The 19,851-nt window shown below is 46.2% G+C and overlaps 1 protein-coding gene across 1 annotated transcript in view; it reads left to right on the top strand.

Annotated features, from left to right (window-relative positions):
* Positions 1 to 19,851, top strand: part of NOX3 (NADPH oxidase 3) — a 67,015-nt gene that overhangs the window by 36,858 nt on the left and 10,306 nt on the right. Inside the window, exons 9-11 of the mRNA XM_002714968.4 lie at positions 1,222 to 1,384; positions 13,060 to 13,206; positions 16,637 to 16,761. Of these exons, the coding sequence (XP_002715014.3) occupies positions 1,222 to 1,384; positions 13,060 to 13,206; positions 16,637 to 16,761 (435 nt within the window). The remainder of the gene's footprint in view (positions 1 to 1,221; positions 1,385 to 13,059; positions 13,207 to 16,636; positions 16,762 to 19,851) is intronic.

Consider the following 19,851-nt stretch of genomic DNA (forward strand, 5'->3'; position numbering starts at 1 on the left):
CTCCCCACAGTCCGTATCCGAGTCCAAGCCTCCTCCAGGTTTCACTTTCGCTTTCAATCTCCTAGCTTCCCCGCCATAGTCCGCATCCGAGTCTATGAAAGCTTTCACTTTCGCTTTCAATCCTAACTTCTTTCCCACAGTCCGTATCCAAGTCTATGCCTAGGCTTTCAATAGCTTCTTCCGGCACCTTTCTCGTCCGGCTTTCCCCTAGGCTCTTCGCTAGTCTCTCTCTCCGGTATTTTCCTGCTTCTTCCCGTTTCTTCCCTCCTAAGTTTCCTATCCGTTCTAGGTTTCCTATCCGAGTCACGGCACCATTATGTCGCTCCCCGTCTTCATGGGGGAACGACACTAAACCCTGCCTAGGCTTCATATCCGAGTCACGGCACCATTATGTCGCTCCCCCTCTTCGTGGAGGAACGACACAGGACCCTGCGCTGTTCTTTAGTCTGCTCGGCCCTCCCCGGGTTTGCTGCTGGTTCTTCCCGGGTTGGCTATTATCCCTTCCACCTCCGTGGAAGGGCAGTTCCCCCTGGCCACATTCCCCACTTCCGCAGGGGAGCGGCACTCCGCCGGCCGGCTCTCTGGGGGGCTGCACAGGCGTTCCCCTTAGATGTTCCTGGTGCATGCCGTCTCTCTCCTCCTTTATAGTCCTCCTCCGCCAATCCTAACTCGGCTGCCCACACGCCGAGTACGCTGCTCTCCAATCAGGAGCAGGTCCTACAGTTTATTGGTTGAACTGGAGGCAGCTGCGTAGAAGCTGTTTTCTCCTCTCCCAGTGCCATATTGTGGGAGAGCAGATGCATAGAATAAGTCTTAATTCCAGTAACTCAGTCTAGTCCGGGTTGCTCCCCACACTTCTGAACCACCTTGAGGCTTCTGCTGTTTTTGTCTGCTGACAGCCGGGGGGCAGGGTTGGGGGAAGACCTCTTCCACCAGGCTTCATGATGGATGGACTCGAAACTAAGAGGAGCCAGCCTCAGGGAAGAGATGTGAGCTATAGCAGGCTTTGCCCTTCCTTGAGTGGCGACCGGATCAGAACTACCCGGCTGTGGCCACCAGGGGTGGTACCTTCATGCTAACCCCAGGCTGTCCAAACAGGGCTTTCCCTTGCGCATAGTCAAGCTCTCTGTACTTACGTGAAGACACATCCTAATATGAGCGCTGACTTGGCAAGATTCTGAGCTCAAGAGCAAAGTGTTCTGAAGGCCACTCTGATTTCAGGCTGGCCGTGGACGGGCCATTCGGAGCTGCTCTGACGGACGTGTTCCACTACCCCGCGAGTGTGTGCATTGCAGCCGGAATCGGAGTCACTCCCTTTGCCGCACTTCTGAAATCTCTATGGCACAAATGTTGTGATTCCCAGAGCCAGCTGAAGCCAAGCAAGGTATGGAAAAATCATTAGTTCACCCGCCCATGGATTAGAAGGTTCAACGTTCTTGTATCTCTCATCTACCGATTCTTGGGGAGGATTTTAATTAACTATGAGGGATAAATTCAAGGATCCTTAACTATACTTATGTTCTTAAAAATCTCCATTCAGTACTGCATTTATGAGAAGGGTTATGTCTAATCTTGTTAAAGATGACAAGACATAAATTTTATTGCTTCATTGCCATTACAGGACATGTAATTGCTCATCTCAATAAAATACGGACAGGCTGGCAATGGCTGTGTGATGGGCTGCAGTTAGGAACATTAACAGGCAGCCTTCAGAGTGTCTTTGGTCTCACGCTATGCTTGCACGTGTCCAGTTCTGTACCCTGCTCTCACAGACTTGGTCTTAACAAGAAGCCACCACTTCTTTGTGTTCTTTGACTAGATGCCTTCGCGATTCCCTTCTTTCCTTCGTCCCATCTTGAGGCTCCATCCCATACTTTGAGCCTATAGAAGCAAAATAAACTTTCCAGCCACAAAGATTTGAGAGAACAAATGGGCAATAGACAGAATAACAGGAGAAAAGGCATACAAATGTACTAATGTCCAACTTTTATGAGGCTCAAAGAGGGACCACGTGGTTGAAGCTTCAAGGCCATCTTTATAAAGGACAGGGAAATGGGCAACACGGGCAATTTTAGTGGAAAAGTAAATGATCTTTAGGGGAGATGAATAGGCCTGAAGAACAGAAAGTAGCCTGGGACAGAGCGTCCCTGGGCTCTGGGTGTGGCGTCAACTCCAGCCTTCTCCCTGCACGCTCTGGGGGAGCCAGCCTCTAAGTAGATATGGGGCCTTCTGCCTTCCTGGAGGGAAAGAGGGGCAGAAAGCCAGGGAGATCTTGGGTCTGTAGCTCGGATCGCTCAGCACACCAAAGCGTCATGCTCCAGCTACCTTCCCTGAGTCCCAACAACCCTGTGGGGCCAGCAGTGGTAGAAGAGGAGGGATGAGAACTAGTGATGTGAACGCACACAGAGCCAGGACACAGGCGAGCTTGGTGCTGGTGCTGGTCCTGCCTCTTCTGCTCTGCTTGGTCCTTTGACACAGTCTTCCCCTCCACCGATATGTGTCAATTAGCATGCCCCAACACATGTCCCAATGTGTGACGTGGTTCACTGAAGAGAATTCTGGGGTCAAATGAATTTAAGAAATCCCCCAAAACTTCCTGTGCTGGAGGAGTCACACCACTACTTGCCCATCAGATAAGTTCTGCAGGAAAGAACCTCACACAGTTTAGTCTCGCGATGCCTTCCCAAGCTTAGTCAGCCACAGCATTTCTTCACCTGACGCCAGTTAAGGAATCTTAGTCTTTGGAGCACAAAGGCTAGACTTCAAGATCCCTGCTGAAGGGTCTTTCCCAACTAAGAAGCAAGAATAAATTTTACTATTTCATGAGTCTCCAAGTAACAGGTGGTTGACATACATTTTCTTGTTTGCTATTCTATAATCTACCCAACAATCCTATAAAGAAAACAATACAAGGACCAGATTCCAGAAAAGAAATGGAAATAATTTTCCTGATTGTATACTATAAAAAAGCTCTGCATAGATTTTAAAATTTTTTGCACCAAAGTAAACTTATCTTTTAATTCAATTTTTTCTTAAACGCTTCAAAGTACTCTTGTTTTGTGTATTCTATAAATATTGAATAGATTATTCAATGAGTGAATAAATGTCTACATGTTCAAAAGAATAAACAAATAGCTTCTATGAAATTTTCTAAAAAAATCAAGGTTGCTAATATTTGTTCTCTTTGTATAACCAAAAAATACTATTTAGTAATTTGATAATTAAAACAACAGATTCCAGTTATAGAGGAAATTCTTTTAAGAATTCATAAAACCTGAAAGCCCATTACAGGAATCCACAAAATCTCAGTCCTTCTGCCTTTCTCCCCAGTACAGTGTTATTCCTGGACTCCTGGCCTGTGCCTTTGGACTTCCTCAAGGCTGCTGCAATGGGGTGAGGGAGGGGGCCTAACCCATTACCACAAAGCTATAAAACAGACACATTGATCATCTCCATTCCAAAAATGAGAACCCATAGAGTTGGATGGAAAAAAACAGCACTATTTTCACAGCTTAGAAATATTTGAGGGAATATTTGGCAGTGGTTGTGGTCTATGGGAGATAGGAAACTAGAGTATCGAATCATAAAACCCCCTGAAGCTGTCCGCTCCCAGCTCTGCACGTGGCAATGGAAGCTGGCATGTGCACTTCAAGTGGGAAGTGGCTCGTCCACGGTGACCCAGCAGTCTGGCGACCGAGTCAGCATGTGTGTGCGCACATTTCTGCTGTCCACGTCCAGGCTCGCTCATGAAAGGAGTGAGCTTATCATGCTGTTGAAAGGTTAGGCAGAGAATGACATTCAAGACCGCGTGTAACGAGCAAAAGTTGAAGAAGTTTCTCTTGAGGCAATTTCGTCTTTGTGTGAGTACAGCTATCATTAGGCTTAGGCAACTAATATTGGTCAGGGCCACGGGCATGCTTTTGAGATATAATACCACTCCTTCCACTAACCCGTCAGCATCTATATAATTTTGAAAGCGCAGCAGAGGAAACCAGTACATATTCATCTAACAGCTTCTTCACAATTTCAGGTCTGAGCTGTAGTTTCCAGATTGATCTCTTTTGTTGAAAGAAAAAAAAAAGGGGGGGGGGACAACACAGAGCTGGAATTTTAAGCCAAAATGGTTAATTGCAATTTGGTGGGATTTTTCTCCTCCACCTGCAAAATATTAGGTGGCACAAAAGTGTAACATTTTACATACACGCCTCAAGTTGTAAGGGTACGTTGAACAAATCTGCACCACCAATGTTTCCCAGGCTGTTCCCCTGCAAACCCCATCTTCTTTATTTTTCTCTTCCTCCTGTTTATTCTAGAAAACATCTAAGTCAGAAGCAAAAGCATAACCAGTAAGATGCCAGCCACTGCTTGGGATCCTAAGTAGCGCTTTTCTACTCGAAGCTGACCTTTCCAACTCTCTTTGGTTCAAACTATCTTTTGTTTTGGAAGATCCAGGGAGGGTGGTGAAAACCAGGTCAGGAGGAGATGTCCCATGAAGGCAAAATCACAAGTAGAATGATGGCTTGCTGTGAAGAAAATGGAAAAAAAGTTGTGATCCAGTAAAGGGATATTTTCAACACTGAAGCAAAGGCCAGCCTGCACTAGGATGAAGGCAGAGAGAGCCTTGTGCCCCTGTGGGAGGAGTGGGGGAGCGAGGTGGCTGAGAAATCTCTGACCCAATGCAGCTGAGAGCTGAGGGGTCCAAACTCCCCATAGCAAGAAGGCCTCCCACTGCTGCCTAGCGGGGCTGATGAATTCTACATCACACTCAATTTGTGAAAAGAGCTCTTGAAAAAAAATTAGGACACTTTGCTTGTGCAAACTGTCAAAATGATGAATGGAATAGGTGTGTTTGGAGAGGGAAGGGGCAGACTGCTGACTTCAATCCTTTGGCTGACGCATTTCAGTATCCCTTGCATCACAGCCGTGTAGATGGGACTGGGAGAATGGCCGACTGGAAGATTTGGTTCCTTTTCTTAACTGCATATGAAATCTTCAGGCTACAATAAAATAGATTATAGAAAAATGGAGCTAATCTAATTTCTTCATACTTGTCTTTCTTCATCAGCTCAATAATAGATAATCACGATAATGGGTATTTATGGTTTATCCCCTGCAAAGTGGCCTTTGGGTTCCTAACCTAATGTAATAAACAGATAATTCAAATAAAAAGACAGCATGGGCCAGTGGAAATGAGGGAAAGAGGCCGAGAGAGACAGAAATCCATACCCTACGTGAATACATTCATAAAGGCAAGGAGGGCCTGCTCTAATTCTAATGAATGAAAAATGCATTTAATTTCATCTGTTTAGTTTGAGAAATTATTTACTTTCTCTTTCCCTCACACTGGAGCGCTGGCTACTGCTGGAATCGATCCCCTCTCCTTACCCCCGAGAGATGTGATCAATGGAGCTGGGTAGCATGGGCCCTGCTCCGGCTCCTCGTGAAACCCAGGCTTCTCATTTTCATTTTCTTGGAAGACTTCAGCACCCCATTAGTCCTTACTATTGCGCTGTGCGGAAGTGACAACTGTTAATACTTTGTAATATCTTGGTTTACATCACCCAAGCCATTTCTGACCAGAGTCTTACGTAAAAGATTAAAGTAAAATCAAAATCAAGAATCTTCCTTCATTCCCCTCCTCCCACAGACTCAGCACCTGCATCACTTTGCCTCCCCAGGGTTTCGTTATTGGACAGCTGAGTGGGTCGCACGCCGCTCCTTTCCTACGCAGTCACCTACACATACGGAGGGACTTCAAAGAGTTCTTGGGAACAGAATTAAAAGAAAAGTTTACAGGAGGGTGTTTGGCCTCACAGTTAAGATACTTGGAATGCCCACATCCCATACCAGAGTGCTTGTGTTCAAGACCCGGCTGTGCTTCTGATCCCAGCATCCTGTTAATGCACCTGCGAGGAGGCAACAGGTGATGGCCCACGTGGTTGGGTTCCTGCCACCCACATGGGCGACTCGGGTTGAGTTCCAAGCTCCCTGTTTTGGACAGACCCAGGCTTGCTATAGGCAAACTCACTTCTGTTTGGCGAGTGAGCCAGCAGGTAGAGGATCTCTTTCTGCCTGTGTCTCTTTCCCTCTTTGTCTTTTTAAAAAAATAAATATTTTAAGTAAAAGATCTGTCTATTTTGGTACAAAATATTCTTGAAATCCATGTATAAAGCAGTCTTCAGAAAGTTCATGGAACCTGTGTATTACAACAAAACCACACATGGATTTTAACATTTTTTCTTCAAAATAAAGATCTTTTAATTCAATTTTCCATGAGCTTTTTGAAGTTCCCTCATACCTATACACATATGCAACACGCATTTTGTACTTAAATTGCTGTGTGGGAGGGAGATGTGCAATTTGGCTTTTGCTGTCCATTATAATATATAATATCTATAGATAATATATGTTGTTTTCTATTGGCAAATTAAGCATCAATACCTGATGATCTATTTCATTTTATTTGGTGCCTTCAGGTATTTCCTGGTGCTCTCAGCCCACCATTTACTTAACGACCATACTAGCAATGAATGTGTCAGGGGGCCAACAAGGATTATTCACTGTAATTATGTCAAACAGAAGTGTTAATAAAAAAATAAAGTCCTTCCTGGATTTCCGGGCAAACCATCATTACAGTCAGGAAACAGTTAACACTCGATGATGTCTTTAAGGAAAAGGCTTAAGGACAAACAATGGTTGGCAAAGGCCAGTCTTGGTCTTATAATGGTTAATCAGAAACACTTTTCATAATGCTGTCTATCACTTTAAGATTTACCTATTTGGAGCTGGTGCTGTGGTGCTGTGGTGCTGTGGCATAGTGGGTAAAGCTGCTGCCTGCAGTGCTGGCAACCCATATGGACGCCAGTTCGAGTCCCAGCTGCTCCATTTCTGAGCCAGCTCTCTGCTATGGCCTGGAAAGGCAGCAGAAGATGGCCCAAGTCCTTGGGCTCTTGCACCCATGTGGGAGACCCAGAAGAAGCTCCTGGCTCCTGGCTTTGGATGGGCGCAGCTCTAGCCACTGTGGCCATCTGGGGAGTAAACCAGCATGTAGAAGATCTCTCTCTCTCTCTCTCTCTCTCTCTCTCTCTCTCTCTTTCACGTTCTCTGCTTCTGCTCTCTGTAACTCCGCCTTTCAAATAAATAAATCTTTGTTTTTAACGATTTATTTATTTATTTGAAAGACGGAGTTACAGAGAGGGAAAGACAGAGAGAGAGAGAGAGAGAGAGAGAGAGAGATCTTCCACCCATTGTTTCACTCCCCAAATGGCCACAGCAACCAGAACTGGTCCAGTCCAAAGCCAGGAGCTAGGAGCTTTATCCCATGTGGGTGCAGGGGCCCAAGGACTGGGGCCATCTCCTGCTACTTTCCCAGGCACATCAGCAGGGAGCAGGGTCAGAAGTCGGGCAGCCGGACCTCGAACTAGCACCCATATTAGATGGTAACACTGCAGGCAGTAGCTTTACCCACTATGCCCCAATGCCAGCCCCAGTGTTATCACTTTAAAACTGGAAGGTCGGGGCAGGCGCCGTGGCTCACTTGGTTAATCCTCCGCCTGTGGCGCCGGCATCCCATATGGACGCCGGGTTCTGGTCCCAGTTGCCCCTCTTCCAGTCCAGCTCTCTGCTGTGGCCCGGGAGGGCAGTGGAGGATGGACCAAGTACTTGGACTCCTGCACCCACATGGGAGACCAGGAGGAGGCATCTGGCTCCGTGGCAGCCATTTGGGGGGTGAACCAGCGGGGGGAGGACCTTTCTCTCTGTCTCGCTCTCTCACTGTCTAACTCTGCTTGTCAAATAAAAAAAAAACTGGAAGGTTTACACCTTAAGGAGGCTTATTAGGCCAACAGGACCGGTTCTTGTGTGCATCTTCTCGCATCTATTATATCCATTCACAATTGCCCTAACAACAAAGCAAAGTGAAAACCAGGACTAAAAGAGGAACCATTTGTTTAGGTGGCAGTATGCTTTCTAACTACCCATCACATCTGTGTCTTCTCAGAAGAAGTTCTCTGTGGACAACTGTCAGGATTCCCTCTCCTGCCCCGCTGGTTTGGAGCCTCTGTCTCGTGTGTTTCCTACACCATGTGGGGCACTGTAGGGTGCTGCCCCGGGGGCTGGTCACATCACAGCCCACGGCCTTCTCCTTGCTAGGGAGGCATCAGTGAAGGGCGCGCTCTGTAACTGGATTCCATGTGAGTTTGGTGTACGAGGAACCTGGGATACTCCTTCCCTAGTGAAGTGGGTCCCCTTTAAGGCCTGATTCATTATCATCAGTGCTGAAAATCCAATTCCAAGACTGATGCAGGAGATCAGTGTGGCTTCTTCTCTCAATGACCGCCATGTCTACAGCCCACCGGAGACCGGTGGTAACACAGACTACGTGAGGCAAACAGCCCCGTTTGCTCTGTAATATAAATATATTGCGCTCATTCTCACACTCCCGCGAAGTGACAGTGAGGACAGTAACAACAGCAGCGAACGTCTGAGCATTTGTTCTACAAACACTGCGCTAACCGCTGCAGGAGACCATCTCCCTGCTTCCTCGCGATGCCCCTGTGACTTTCTGTTCTGTGTTTATTGTTTATTTCCACATCCGTGGAAATCTACTTGAGCTGAGTAAGCCCCCTGCAGCCCTCCAGTGCCCCCCCCCCAACAATGACAGCTCCTGACAGCAAGGCCAGGGGTCTAGGATGCTATGCCGTGTTCTACACCTATATCCTCATGGACACCCTTTTGCTTTGGATGGATTCTGGGCCATAAATAAATAAATAGATAAATAAATACGTTCCCATTCATTCTCAGGGAATCGATTTTGGTTCTAAAGAATACAAATTAGATTGCTAGAATGTGACCTCTGCCTGTGTTGTAAACACCTGTTCAAGTTATGGCATAGGCTTCTGTTATGTTTTTTTTTTTTTTAAAGACTTATTTATTCATTTGAAAGGCAGAGCTACAGAGAGGCAGAGGCAGAGAGAGAGAGAGAGAGAGGTCTTCTATCCACTGGTTCACTCTCCAGTTGGCCGCAATAGCTGGATCTGAGCTGATCCGAAGCCAGGAGCCAGGAGCTTCCTCCAGGTCTCCCACGCAGGTGCAGGGGCCCAACCACTTGGGCCATTCTCTACTGCTTTCCTAGGCCACAGCAGAGAGCTGGATTGGAAGTGGAGCAGCCGGGACTTGAACCAGCACCCATATGGGATGCCAGCACTGCAGGCAGTGGCTTTACCTGCTAGGCCACAGTGCCATTCTCTCTGTTATGGTTTGAACAGGATGTGACTCCCCATACTCAAAGACTTAGGCTAACCATTCATGGATTGATGTTAATGGTGGATTAGGGTGGAGATTTTTTACAATCATAGTGTCTGGGCCGGCGCCGCGGCTCACTAAGCTAATCCTCCGCCTGCGGCGCCGGCACAGCGGGTTCTAGTCCCGGTCGGGGCACCGGATTCTGTCCCGGTTGCCCCTCTTCCAGGCCAGCTCTCTGTGGCCCGGGAAGGCAGTGGAGGATGGCCCAAGTGCTTGGGCCCTGCACCCCATGGGAAACCAGGAGAAGTACCTGGCTCCTGCCATTGGATCAGTGCGGTGCGCCGGCCACAGCGCACCAGCCATGGCAGCCATTGGAGGGTGAACCAATGGCAAAGGAAGACCTTTCTCTCTGTCTCTCTCTCTCTCACTGTCCACTCTGCTTGTCCCAAAAAAAAAAAAAAAAAAACTTGGACATGCCCATGTCTCACCAGCCCCAGGGCACTTTGGCCTGGTGCCCACGTGGTGCTGAAGCATTCTTAAAGGAGCCCAGGCCTCAGGGAACATGGAAGTGGAATGGGACGTGGGAGAGGGCAGAACACCGTGAGTGAGGCTCAGACCCAGGCCATCCACAGGTGGACGCCGCCAGGTTTGCTCATTAGTGCCTGGGAAGGGTGTGCCAGCAAAGGCCTGTGCCAGCCCCACGCACTGAGCCCACGATCCCACAGAGGCCTCCTGACACATCTGGGCACCCGCTCTATCCTCAGTGAGATGTTAAAACACAGTAAGTTCCTTAAGAAAGTTCAGCACTGTCCTGATGTACAGAGGATGGATGACTTCCTGTTTCACAAACTCTTTTAAAATCACCTTAGCTGTTTTGGGCCTCTTAGATCAGCTACGGAATTCTGAGAGCCGTTCTCTATAGAGGTAACTGATTTTAGGGTTGTTTTATTTTTAGAGGCTAAGTGGGGAAGGTGAGTGTTGGAAGGCACAGATCACAGAGTTTCAGTCTATTGTCGGAGATACTTGTTGTCGCGTTGACCAGGTCCTTTGCACTGGGTGAAATGCAGGGGTGGAACTCCCATGTCCCCTCGCAGTGAGTGTCCCCGTCCATTAAAAAGATGAAAGACAATCAAAGTAAATACCCTTTCTGCTGTTCAAAGTCTCTCTTTTTTTCCTTGTTCTGCCTGGAGCTCTTCTCCGGAGCCTTCCATTTTCCCGCCACAGTCTCTTGCCCCAAAGCTGCCCGGTGTCACCTAGAAGTCAATTACGGAGGGAAAAACTCACAAAGCCATTACAAGGAAGCAAAAAAGCATAAAAGGCTTGGCAAGCCCTAAGAATGCTGACACACAGCTAAACCACAAGAAAGTGAGGACAGCAACGATTTCTATTGGAAAGGACAAAGGGTAGTGGGGGGAAGAAGCTAAGATGTGGGCGGTTCTCAAGTAAAGATGATTGAAACTAACTCGAAATTAAAACTTCTCTTTGTTAAAAAAAAAAAAAGAAAAGCAAAACTCTTGGTTTATTATTCATATGTGAATACATATTCGGCCTGCTCCTAAAGAAGTCATAGAAAATAGATCAGTGATGCTCACGCCAAATGCCACCCTTAATGTTCTGAGATAAAACCGCCTGCCCGGGGCAGGGAGGAAGAGGTGGAGGACGATAGGTAAGCACGTGTCGAATTCAGTCATGAGGCGTTCCATTCCCACCAGCAGCGCAGCAAGTCAAAGCACAGACTATGGCATTCAAAGAATAATTTAGACCAGGCGCTACACAAGGCAAAAAGAAACAAGACAGTCCACGGCCACACCGCCCTGTGTGTGCCCCATCTGGTCTGGTCTCGGAAGCAAAGCAGGGTCAGGTCTGGTTAGTACTTGGATGGGAGAAACAGGATAACGCGGTCATTGGCAACAGCCTCCTAACTGGTCCCCATTCTTCGTCTCCTGTTCCGCATCCCCCCAGTGTGTGCCCAACCTGCAGCCAGACAGCCCCTTCCACAGGTTCCTGCTCAACACCCCCCACCGCTCCAGCCGCTCAGACAAAACAGCAAGGAGGGCTGCGAAGTCCTGCGCCATCCAGCCTCCCCTCTCCCCTCCCCCCTTCTGCTCCCCCCACACTCCCCCTACTCGGCCTGCTGCTCTTCCTGGGGAGTCTGCTCGGGACCCCTGTTTTTGCCCCCTCCAACAGAACAGCTCCTGCCTGGCCCAGCTCCTTCGCCTGCTCCAGGTCTTTCTTGACTCAGAGGCTCTGTTCTCAGCCAGGCCTCCTTGCCCACCCCACGCAATGCTGCCGTATGGTTCTGCCTGGCAAGTGTCTCCATCTGACTTAGCCTGTGTTCCACCTATTGAACGTCTTGCTCTTCCTCTGACATGCAAACTCCAGGAGAACAAGGAATTTGGAGTTACTGCTGTTTTGTTCTCTGTTGTTCATGTTCACCGCTTCAGAGCTTGGAGCACTCTCCACATATACAGTCCTAAGTCTTCAGTGTGTGTTTGTTGCAACAGGACCCCTTCCTCTTGGCTTCCGGGCCAAAGGCCTGCTGCCTGCCTCAGAGAGGACCTCCTTTGGTGTGCGGGGGGTGGTGGGGTGGGCGGGGGTGTGCGTGGCCATCCTCCTTAGGGACTGAGGGTGATTTCTTCCAAGACTAATGTGTTAAATGTCCATCCTGCAAATACATATGCTGTAATTCTTGGGAGAAAAAGTCTCATCCTCACCAGCTTTGCTTTTCCTGATTGTCAATATTAGAAATTCTTTCAGAAATCTGAACCGAATAGCCAAGATATTTAGCCTTGAAATACATTCTGTGATTTCTGCCTCCCTTGTGAATTTGATTTATTGATTAATTAAAGCTCATCTATGGCTTTGATGATCTGATTGTGAGTTTGCAGGCTGATGGCAGAGAACTCTGATCCTTGGGGAAGATGCCTGCAGGTGGGGTTACACCACCTGGGTCAGGAGTCCCTCCCAGCCGTCGTTAGCTGATCACTGTGTCTCTTTGGGGAGAAGGTACAGGCATGAGCCATGGCAACAGTAGGCAGGAGTGTGAGAAAAATCTGGAACATTCATAGATTTATCTCCTGTGGTTACTTCTAGAAGCAATTATCTGAAACTCAAAGTTCCAAAACTCAACCTTTATTTTAGAAAATTCACACTACTTCTTGTCACATGCCATTTGTTCAACACAGAGATTAAAAAAAAAAAAAAAAAAAAAAAAAAAAAACCTCCCCAACATAATTTCCTCATAGCAGTTGACACACAGGCACAGCCCCACCTTCTTGGACACTGATCTGTCTCGCTGAGAGGGAATTTCTGGCCTGTGTGTCTTGATTCAGCAATTACCATAATCTCCACTCTCCAGGGGCCAGGACTGGCGAAGTGGATTAGTGCCCAAGCCTGTGGGGTCTCTGGGGCAGCGAGTTCAAATCCCGAGCTTAGGTCGTAAGTAAAGATGAAGGGGTTGGTCTCACAGTTTATCCCCCTTTGGGAGCAGTGGAAGGCACGGCTAGTTATGATTATTAATCTTGTTCCGAGGAAGCACACAGCCAGAAACGTGCCGAGTTGATCCGCAGCCAGAGGAACTGGCACAGCCCACAGGCTCCTGACTCTGAATTCACTCTGGGCTTTTTCAAACACAATGTGAATTTTTTTCAAAAGAAATCACAGTGTGACTGTTTGTTCACTGGCAGAGACTGGCATGTTATTTTGCAGAAGTGCCCATTTGGGCTCCAATAATTTAATGGAGATAAAGTAGTCTGCCATTATCAGCCCATTATGAAAAGTGGGACCAATCCGTTCTCTCGCCTTGTCTCTTGTCAGGTGTATTTCTATTGGATCTGCCGGGATGCAAGGGCATTTGAGTGGTTTGCTGATCTCTTACTCTCGCTGGAAACACAGATGAGCGAACAAGGGAAAGCTCACTTTCTGAGTTATCGTATATTTCTCACTGGCTGGGATGAAGACCAGGTATTGAGAAGACTGAAAATGAGCTGTATCACCTAATTTGTTTAATAGACAGCAAAGAGGAGAAGAGCCATCTCCAAAATCAGCTATGTAGCTACACGGTAACATGAAAGAATCCTTTTTGTGTCCTTAGAAAGGAAATGAAAATAAAGAAAAAACAGATTAGGAAGAATTAGCCAGAGCATAGCAATCAAAGAATGTAAAGTTAACTTGCTAAGGAATACAAAATAGGATAAATATGAACAGAAGATAATTCAGGGTTGGAAAGCTCAAATATAATTGCATTTGTCACTTTAAGAGTGGCATCAAGCAAACATTATTGATTGGGTGTAGCATGCAGATGAGTTGCAGATTGGATCTAATCCTATGCTTTGAGCTGTTCTGAGTTAAACAGAACAGATCCCTGGGTGTTTACACTTGACATTTTGTATTGTAAAGTATGTGAGTGCCTATCGAAGATAATTATGAATACCTGATTTATCTAGAAATTTCCTTTTCTTAAAGGTGTTCTTAGGAAGTGTTTGCGTGTTTACTTAGATGTCTAAGATCAATATGTTCTTCTGTATATTTTATTAATGAAATATTAAGGTTGAGGTTACCACAATCATGTATATCAAAATACTGATTATGTTAGTATTTCCATGTTGATAATATTCAGTGATGATTAGTGCATTTTAATCCATTTTAACTCCTCCAATATGAGAGTTAGCAATAAAGTGATTTCTAGGTTACACAATGTGTATTCTAATCAGCACCTCCTTAGCAGCTATCACTGATTCAGACTTTTAAAGGAAGTGTGTTTGAGCCACAGAGATTTGCTTTAATCTCTAAATTTACAAATGAATGCTCTCTGTGTTTGTCTTACACACACACACACACACACACACACACTGACCCTACAGAGCATCCTTATAATTTGACTCTGGGCTTCTGCAAATGAACAGACTTTGCTTGAAATTCAGTAGCTTAATGAATTTTTATGGTCTTATTTGCAGTCCTCCTTAAATATTTAATCCTCTGGGATAATTTGAAATGTAGGTTTCTTGGGAACTAGGCTTGAAACATCTTAATGAATTATATAGTGTTAATTATGTTTTCCAAACAAACATTTTCCCTATTCAAGAGGGATTTTGACTGATGATACAGTTGGTGCAGTACAGATGCAGCCTTTGTCTTGTGCTTCGTAGCACCATGCGGCCCTCCTCCTACTGGAGTAATTGCTCCCAAGTGTCCACCGAGGCAGCCTTGTCATTTGGGAGTTGTGAGACAGGTTCTCATAAGTGAAACTGATTTTGTGACAACACCATTCTACCTCCCCCCCATCTCTGCCACTCCCAAGAGGAGGCTGTAAAATATACTATTTTCTTCTAAATATGAGATTAAAATAAATGTCTTCTTAAATTTTTGCCATGACATATTGGAAATTCTTTAGATGCTCAAATTCCAAGCATGAAATCACTAATCTCAACATTTAAGGAAAAAATAATTGGTGCATTCTGTCAGTATTTCAAGAATCAAGAGACTGTTTTAGAAATAACCAATTGTTAAACTGAATCCCACAACCTCAAAGTGGCAAGATGATAGGAACAGAAGGGACAGATGGAAGAGGTATTGTGAAGGGCAAATCAGCAGAGTTTGGAGATTAGCTGAACACTGGGCTGAGAAATATGGAACAAATATAATTCCAAATGTTTGAACATCAATGATTGGTGGCACCACAAAAGTTAAGAAGGGAGAGCCCCCGCCCCCCTCCCTTAGTGTTTCAGGGAATGATGCCCAAACTTCTCACCAAGAACTCTCAGATCCTTCTCAACAGGACCCCCACCCACAACCTCACCCCCACCATTTACTCTGGCACTAGCGATGCCCATGCCATGTGGCCGCCACCATGCCATGTGTCCACGCTCCCCAGGCTTGGTCCCTCTCTTCCCCCTCCCTGACCTGTCACTCCTGTCATGTGTCCCATTCTCTCCCGGCCTGCTCCTATTCCCCATCTCTTTCCCAATCGTAGTCCAGATATCTAGGGGCTAATCTGCTTACTGTCAACTTCCTGCAGCCTGGATTTCTGAGACTCAGGCCAGGACACTTTCATTATATTCCATAGTCTGCTGAAGCTCCCTGGCCTTAGCTGCTTTCCTAGACTGAAGGAAAGACCAGCCCTCGAAGTCAGGCTCACAGCAGGAAGCTGGCATATGGATTGGGCCCAGCATGGTTGTTATCCAAACTGGTGGCATCAAGAAGAGTAAGAGATAAGAGCAAATTGGGCACCAAAGCCAAGACATGTGAGCTCCAGGGCTACTGATGGGCCTAAAGGGTGAGCTCAGGACACAGACCCCAGGAGGCAAGAATCCGGTCGCTACCAAATTCAACAAGAGCTTATGAAATCACAGCAGTTTGAGAAGTGATTGTGAGGGATGGACGGAGCCCCTGCTCTGCCTTACCAACCATTAGTTAGTTACATGATGCCTGGATTGGCTTAGTTAGAAGGCAAATGGTTGGGCACAGAATTCCAACCATGCACCCCTGCTATTTGGCCATCCCATCCTGTCTGCCAGAACTTGAAATCTAACAGTAAACAGTCAGCCTTCAGATCTTTGGTTCTACATCTGTGGATTCAACCAACAGTGATCAAAATAGTCAGAAAAAAAAAAAAAAGAGAGAGATCCTGTAAAGGGAACATGTTAGGCTGTTTTTCTTGTTGTTATTCCATAAACAATATAAGATAGCAATTATTTTCATAGCTTTTATCTTGTATTAGGTATTGTAAAAAATCAAGAGATGATGTAAAGGACACAGAAGGGTGTGCAGAGTGGTATGCAAATACTACACCACTTTATAGAAGAGATTTCTGTGTCCCCCATGGTACCTAGGGAGGGGACAGTCCTAGAACAAATCCCCTGTGGATACCAAGAGACAGCTGTCTATCAAACTGTTTCAACCCAGCAGGCAGATCTGATTATAAGATCCAGCTTCGTCCCAGAGATTTCATGGCACTTTAAATCTGGCAATGCCCTTCTTAAATCCCCAGGTTTTGCCATTAAGTGAATGGGGACAGCAGGTGAAGATTAATTTTGGAGAAGTTTTGTCAGAAGTAAGGGAGTCATTTAGTCCTGCTTTTTCCTTACCATATTTACTGTATTATGCTCAACTTTTCCAAGAAAATATCCTTTCTAGGCTAGTGACATGCACACCTACTACATTTAAGGAGGCACTTTGTTCCAGTGAGGCCCGATGCAAAAATAAATGAGGCAGCACACTTGCCCTAAAATGCAACGTCTGTGATATCTGCTCATCATGATAAGCATTCCCAGCCCTGCTTAAAAAAAAAAAAAAGTATGCTAAATCTACAAATGAGCATAGCTACTTCATTCTTTCTTTATAGAAGGATCCTCTTTTTTTTCTAAATATCATCTGATACCACATTTTCCTTTAGGCTCTTCACATAGCTTTACACTGGGATGAGAATACTGACGTGATTACAGGCTTAAAGCAGAAAACCTTCTACGGGAGACCTAACTGGGACGACGAATTCAAGCAGATAGCCTACAGTCACCCCAGGTAAGGCGAGCTCTTTTTCCTCCGCCTGCTGGGGGCCTCTCTGGGGAAATACAAGTTGCTGCTGAAATGGAAAGTTAATCTGCAGGAGTGTGCGTCTTGCTCCAAGATAAACTATCTCCCTTGGAAAAAGATGGTCAAGATATATTTCACGAACCGCAAACGTCTGCTTAACTGGCTGGCAGCCTCCAACAATTATTGATTATGTTGAATTGTTTCATGCTTACCCTCAGTTTAAGAACGGTATGTCTTAAATGACATATGCCTTCAAGAAATCTTGAGTGAGCACGGTCTTCCCTTAATTATCCAACTAAAGGATTCACTTATGTCTACCTATACCCTGTACCTAGCATGTCTTACAAAAGCAGGGGGCAAATATTGTAAGGCCAGGCAGAGCTAAGGATCCAGCATCCGGAGTCTGAATACCTGGTATAAACCCTGGCTCTGCCACTGCCGCCACTTGACCTTGGCCAGATTATCTATGCTGGTTTTGACCCAATCTCCTCCTCTGCAAACTGCAAATAATAATAATTTGCCATTATGTCTGAGTAAAAGCTTTAAGAAGAAATAAATAAATAAAATAATAATAATAAGCTCACTTCCTACAGTTCTGTAAAGATTGAATCAGTAAATGCATGTGAGGTGCCCGAAACTGTTTTTTCCAGAGTACTCAGTGTTAGCTGCTGTCATTATGTGATTATTATTGTGATTGTCCTTTTACTTATCCTATTGTTATTGTTGCATAATAATAATTATGTAATAATAATCATAATTACATAGCGCTTGCTCTGGAGCCATACAACTGGAGTGCAGCTTATATTTCCTGCTGCTAGAAGCTCCTGGTGGTGTGACCTTGGACAAGATAGCTTACTGGAGCTAATGTGTCCCATGGTAAAATGTGGATGATAGTGTCCACTCATAGTGTTGTGCTCATAAGTTAAAGCTAACTGTAGTACATTGGAGAGCTTGGGAAAGAGTCAAACTCTAATGCAAGCAGTTAACAATCTATGTTAACAGTCTTTGTGCCTTTATCATCTATGACTCTTTTTTTAAGATTTATTTATTTATTTGAAAGGCAGAGTTACCAAGAGGCAGAGGCAGAGAGAGAGAGAGAGAGAGACAGAGACAGAGACAGAGAGACAGAAAGGTCTTCCATCCGTTGGTTCACTCCCCAGATGGCTACAATGGCCAGAGCTGCACTGATCCAAAGCCAGGAGCCAGAAGCTTCTTCCAGGTCTCTCATGCAGGTGCAGGAGCCCAAGCACTTGGGCCATCTTCTGCTTTCCCAGGCCATAGCAGAGAACTGGCTCAGAAGTGAAGCAGCCAGAACTCGAACTGTGCCCATACAAGATGCCGGCACTGCAGGTGATGGCTTTACCTGCTAGGCTATAGCACTGGCCTCATCTATGACTCTTGAAAGTCAACATGTTGCAGTATTTTCTTCTTTAAGTTTCCACATTTGAGAAAAGAAGTGAAGGATGGTGCTGTGTGCATTACTGATAACAAGCATGTGCCAGGGCCCTGAGGCAGGAGACATAGTTCCTAGCATGACCCAGGAGGCTGCGGTTTAACAGAGAAGGTGCCAGGGAAAATGGCAGAAGATGGCCTTTGCAGAGGCACTGGGGGACGGTTGCAGGTCATTCTAAGACTCTGCGTTTCACTCCCAGAGGGCTGAGAGCAGAATAGTGACATGGAGCCACTCTGGCCACTGGAAGAGAACAGATTGTACAGGGTGCAGGACAGAAGTGAAGAGGCCGTCGAGGAGTAGGCAAAGCTGGTAGCGTGGATTAGGGGGGCAGCAGTGCAGGTGGTGAGGAGCAGTTAATTCTGGGCAAATGTTGAAGGTTGAGTTGACATGATAGAGATGAGATGATGAGATACCACGCATGACCCAAGCTAAAGCAGAGCCCCCACCTACTGGGACTGGGGTGATTCTGAGAGGAGCTGGTTGGCAGGTGTGGGCTACCAGGAGCCCAGTTTTTGACATACTTAGCTCAAGATGCCTGTTCCACGTCTACATGGAGACGTTGAGTGGGCAGCTGAATATGGGAGTCGAGAGTCCAAGGGAGAAGTTCAGCTGCAAGTGACTGTCAGCATTGGAAGTGTGTTTGGAGCCATGACGCTGGGTGTGACAACCAAAGGAGCGGATACAGATAGAGCAGAGTTCAAGATCCACAGTGTTTGGAGGGTAGGGGAATCTATGCCCTCTTTGTAGGTCATGGAGTTTCGTATGGCTTACTCATGTCTACCTCACTAATCCTGCCACTGAGGTCTTCTATACCCAGACCTTTTTTCCGGCCCCTGTATCAGAATTGAACCAGCAAATTAAAATCTACTGAGATATTATTACTGAGACATTACTACTGAGATATCACTACTGAGATATTACTACTGAGATATTACTACTGAGACATACTACTGAGATATTACTATTGAGACATTACTACTTGTCCATCTCTGGGAATTTCCTACGGCCATGCCGTCTCTTCCCTCGGTTCCTGTATTTCCGCTTGGTGGCCTTCCTTCATAGGGGTTTTGTTTCATTAACTTTTTGAAGTCCTCTAGTATTTTTTCTGCTCCATAGACTACTTTTCTGGGAAGTGTTTTTCATCTTTCAGTCAAGTTGGTTGCTCCGTTTTCATTTTTTTCTTATACGCTGTACCAGGACTATGTCGTTTTCTTCATTATCAATTCTCATTGAATTTTGGTCTTTCCTGGATGAGCTATTTGTAGGAGTGATCAGGTGGTCATCTGAGGTTCCCAAAGCTCCAATTCCAGTCCCCTCCTCCCACAAGGAGTTACTCTGACTTGAACCAGCCTTTGCTCTGTGAGACCCCTGCCACGTCTCTCTATGTCCTGAGCTCCAGCAGCCTGAGAAGCCCTGGCCCTAGGAAGAGAGTGCTCAGGGAGGAGAGCCAGACTTCTGTGCACCCCACGCCCAGCCCAGCCTAGAGAGGAGACAGACCGAAGGAGACCTGTGAGGACGTCCTCCTGGCCTGGAGTCAGCCAGAGAGTAAGATTCCCAACTCGGACGCCCAGGAAAAGCTTACCTTCTGACTTCGGGGTTGGAGGAGAAGAGAGTGGGGCAGCTGT

Source organism: Oryctolagus cuniculus, chromosome 5 (assembly GCF_964237555.1).
Source record: "Oryctolagus cuniculus chromosome 5, mOryCun1.1, whole genome shotgun sequence".
NCBI classification, from domain to species: Eukaryota; Metazoa; Chordata; class Mammalia; order Lagomorpha; family Leporidae; genus Oryctolagus; species Oryctolagus cuniculus.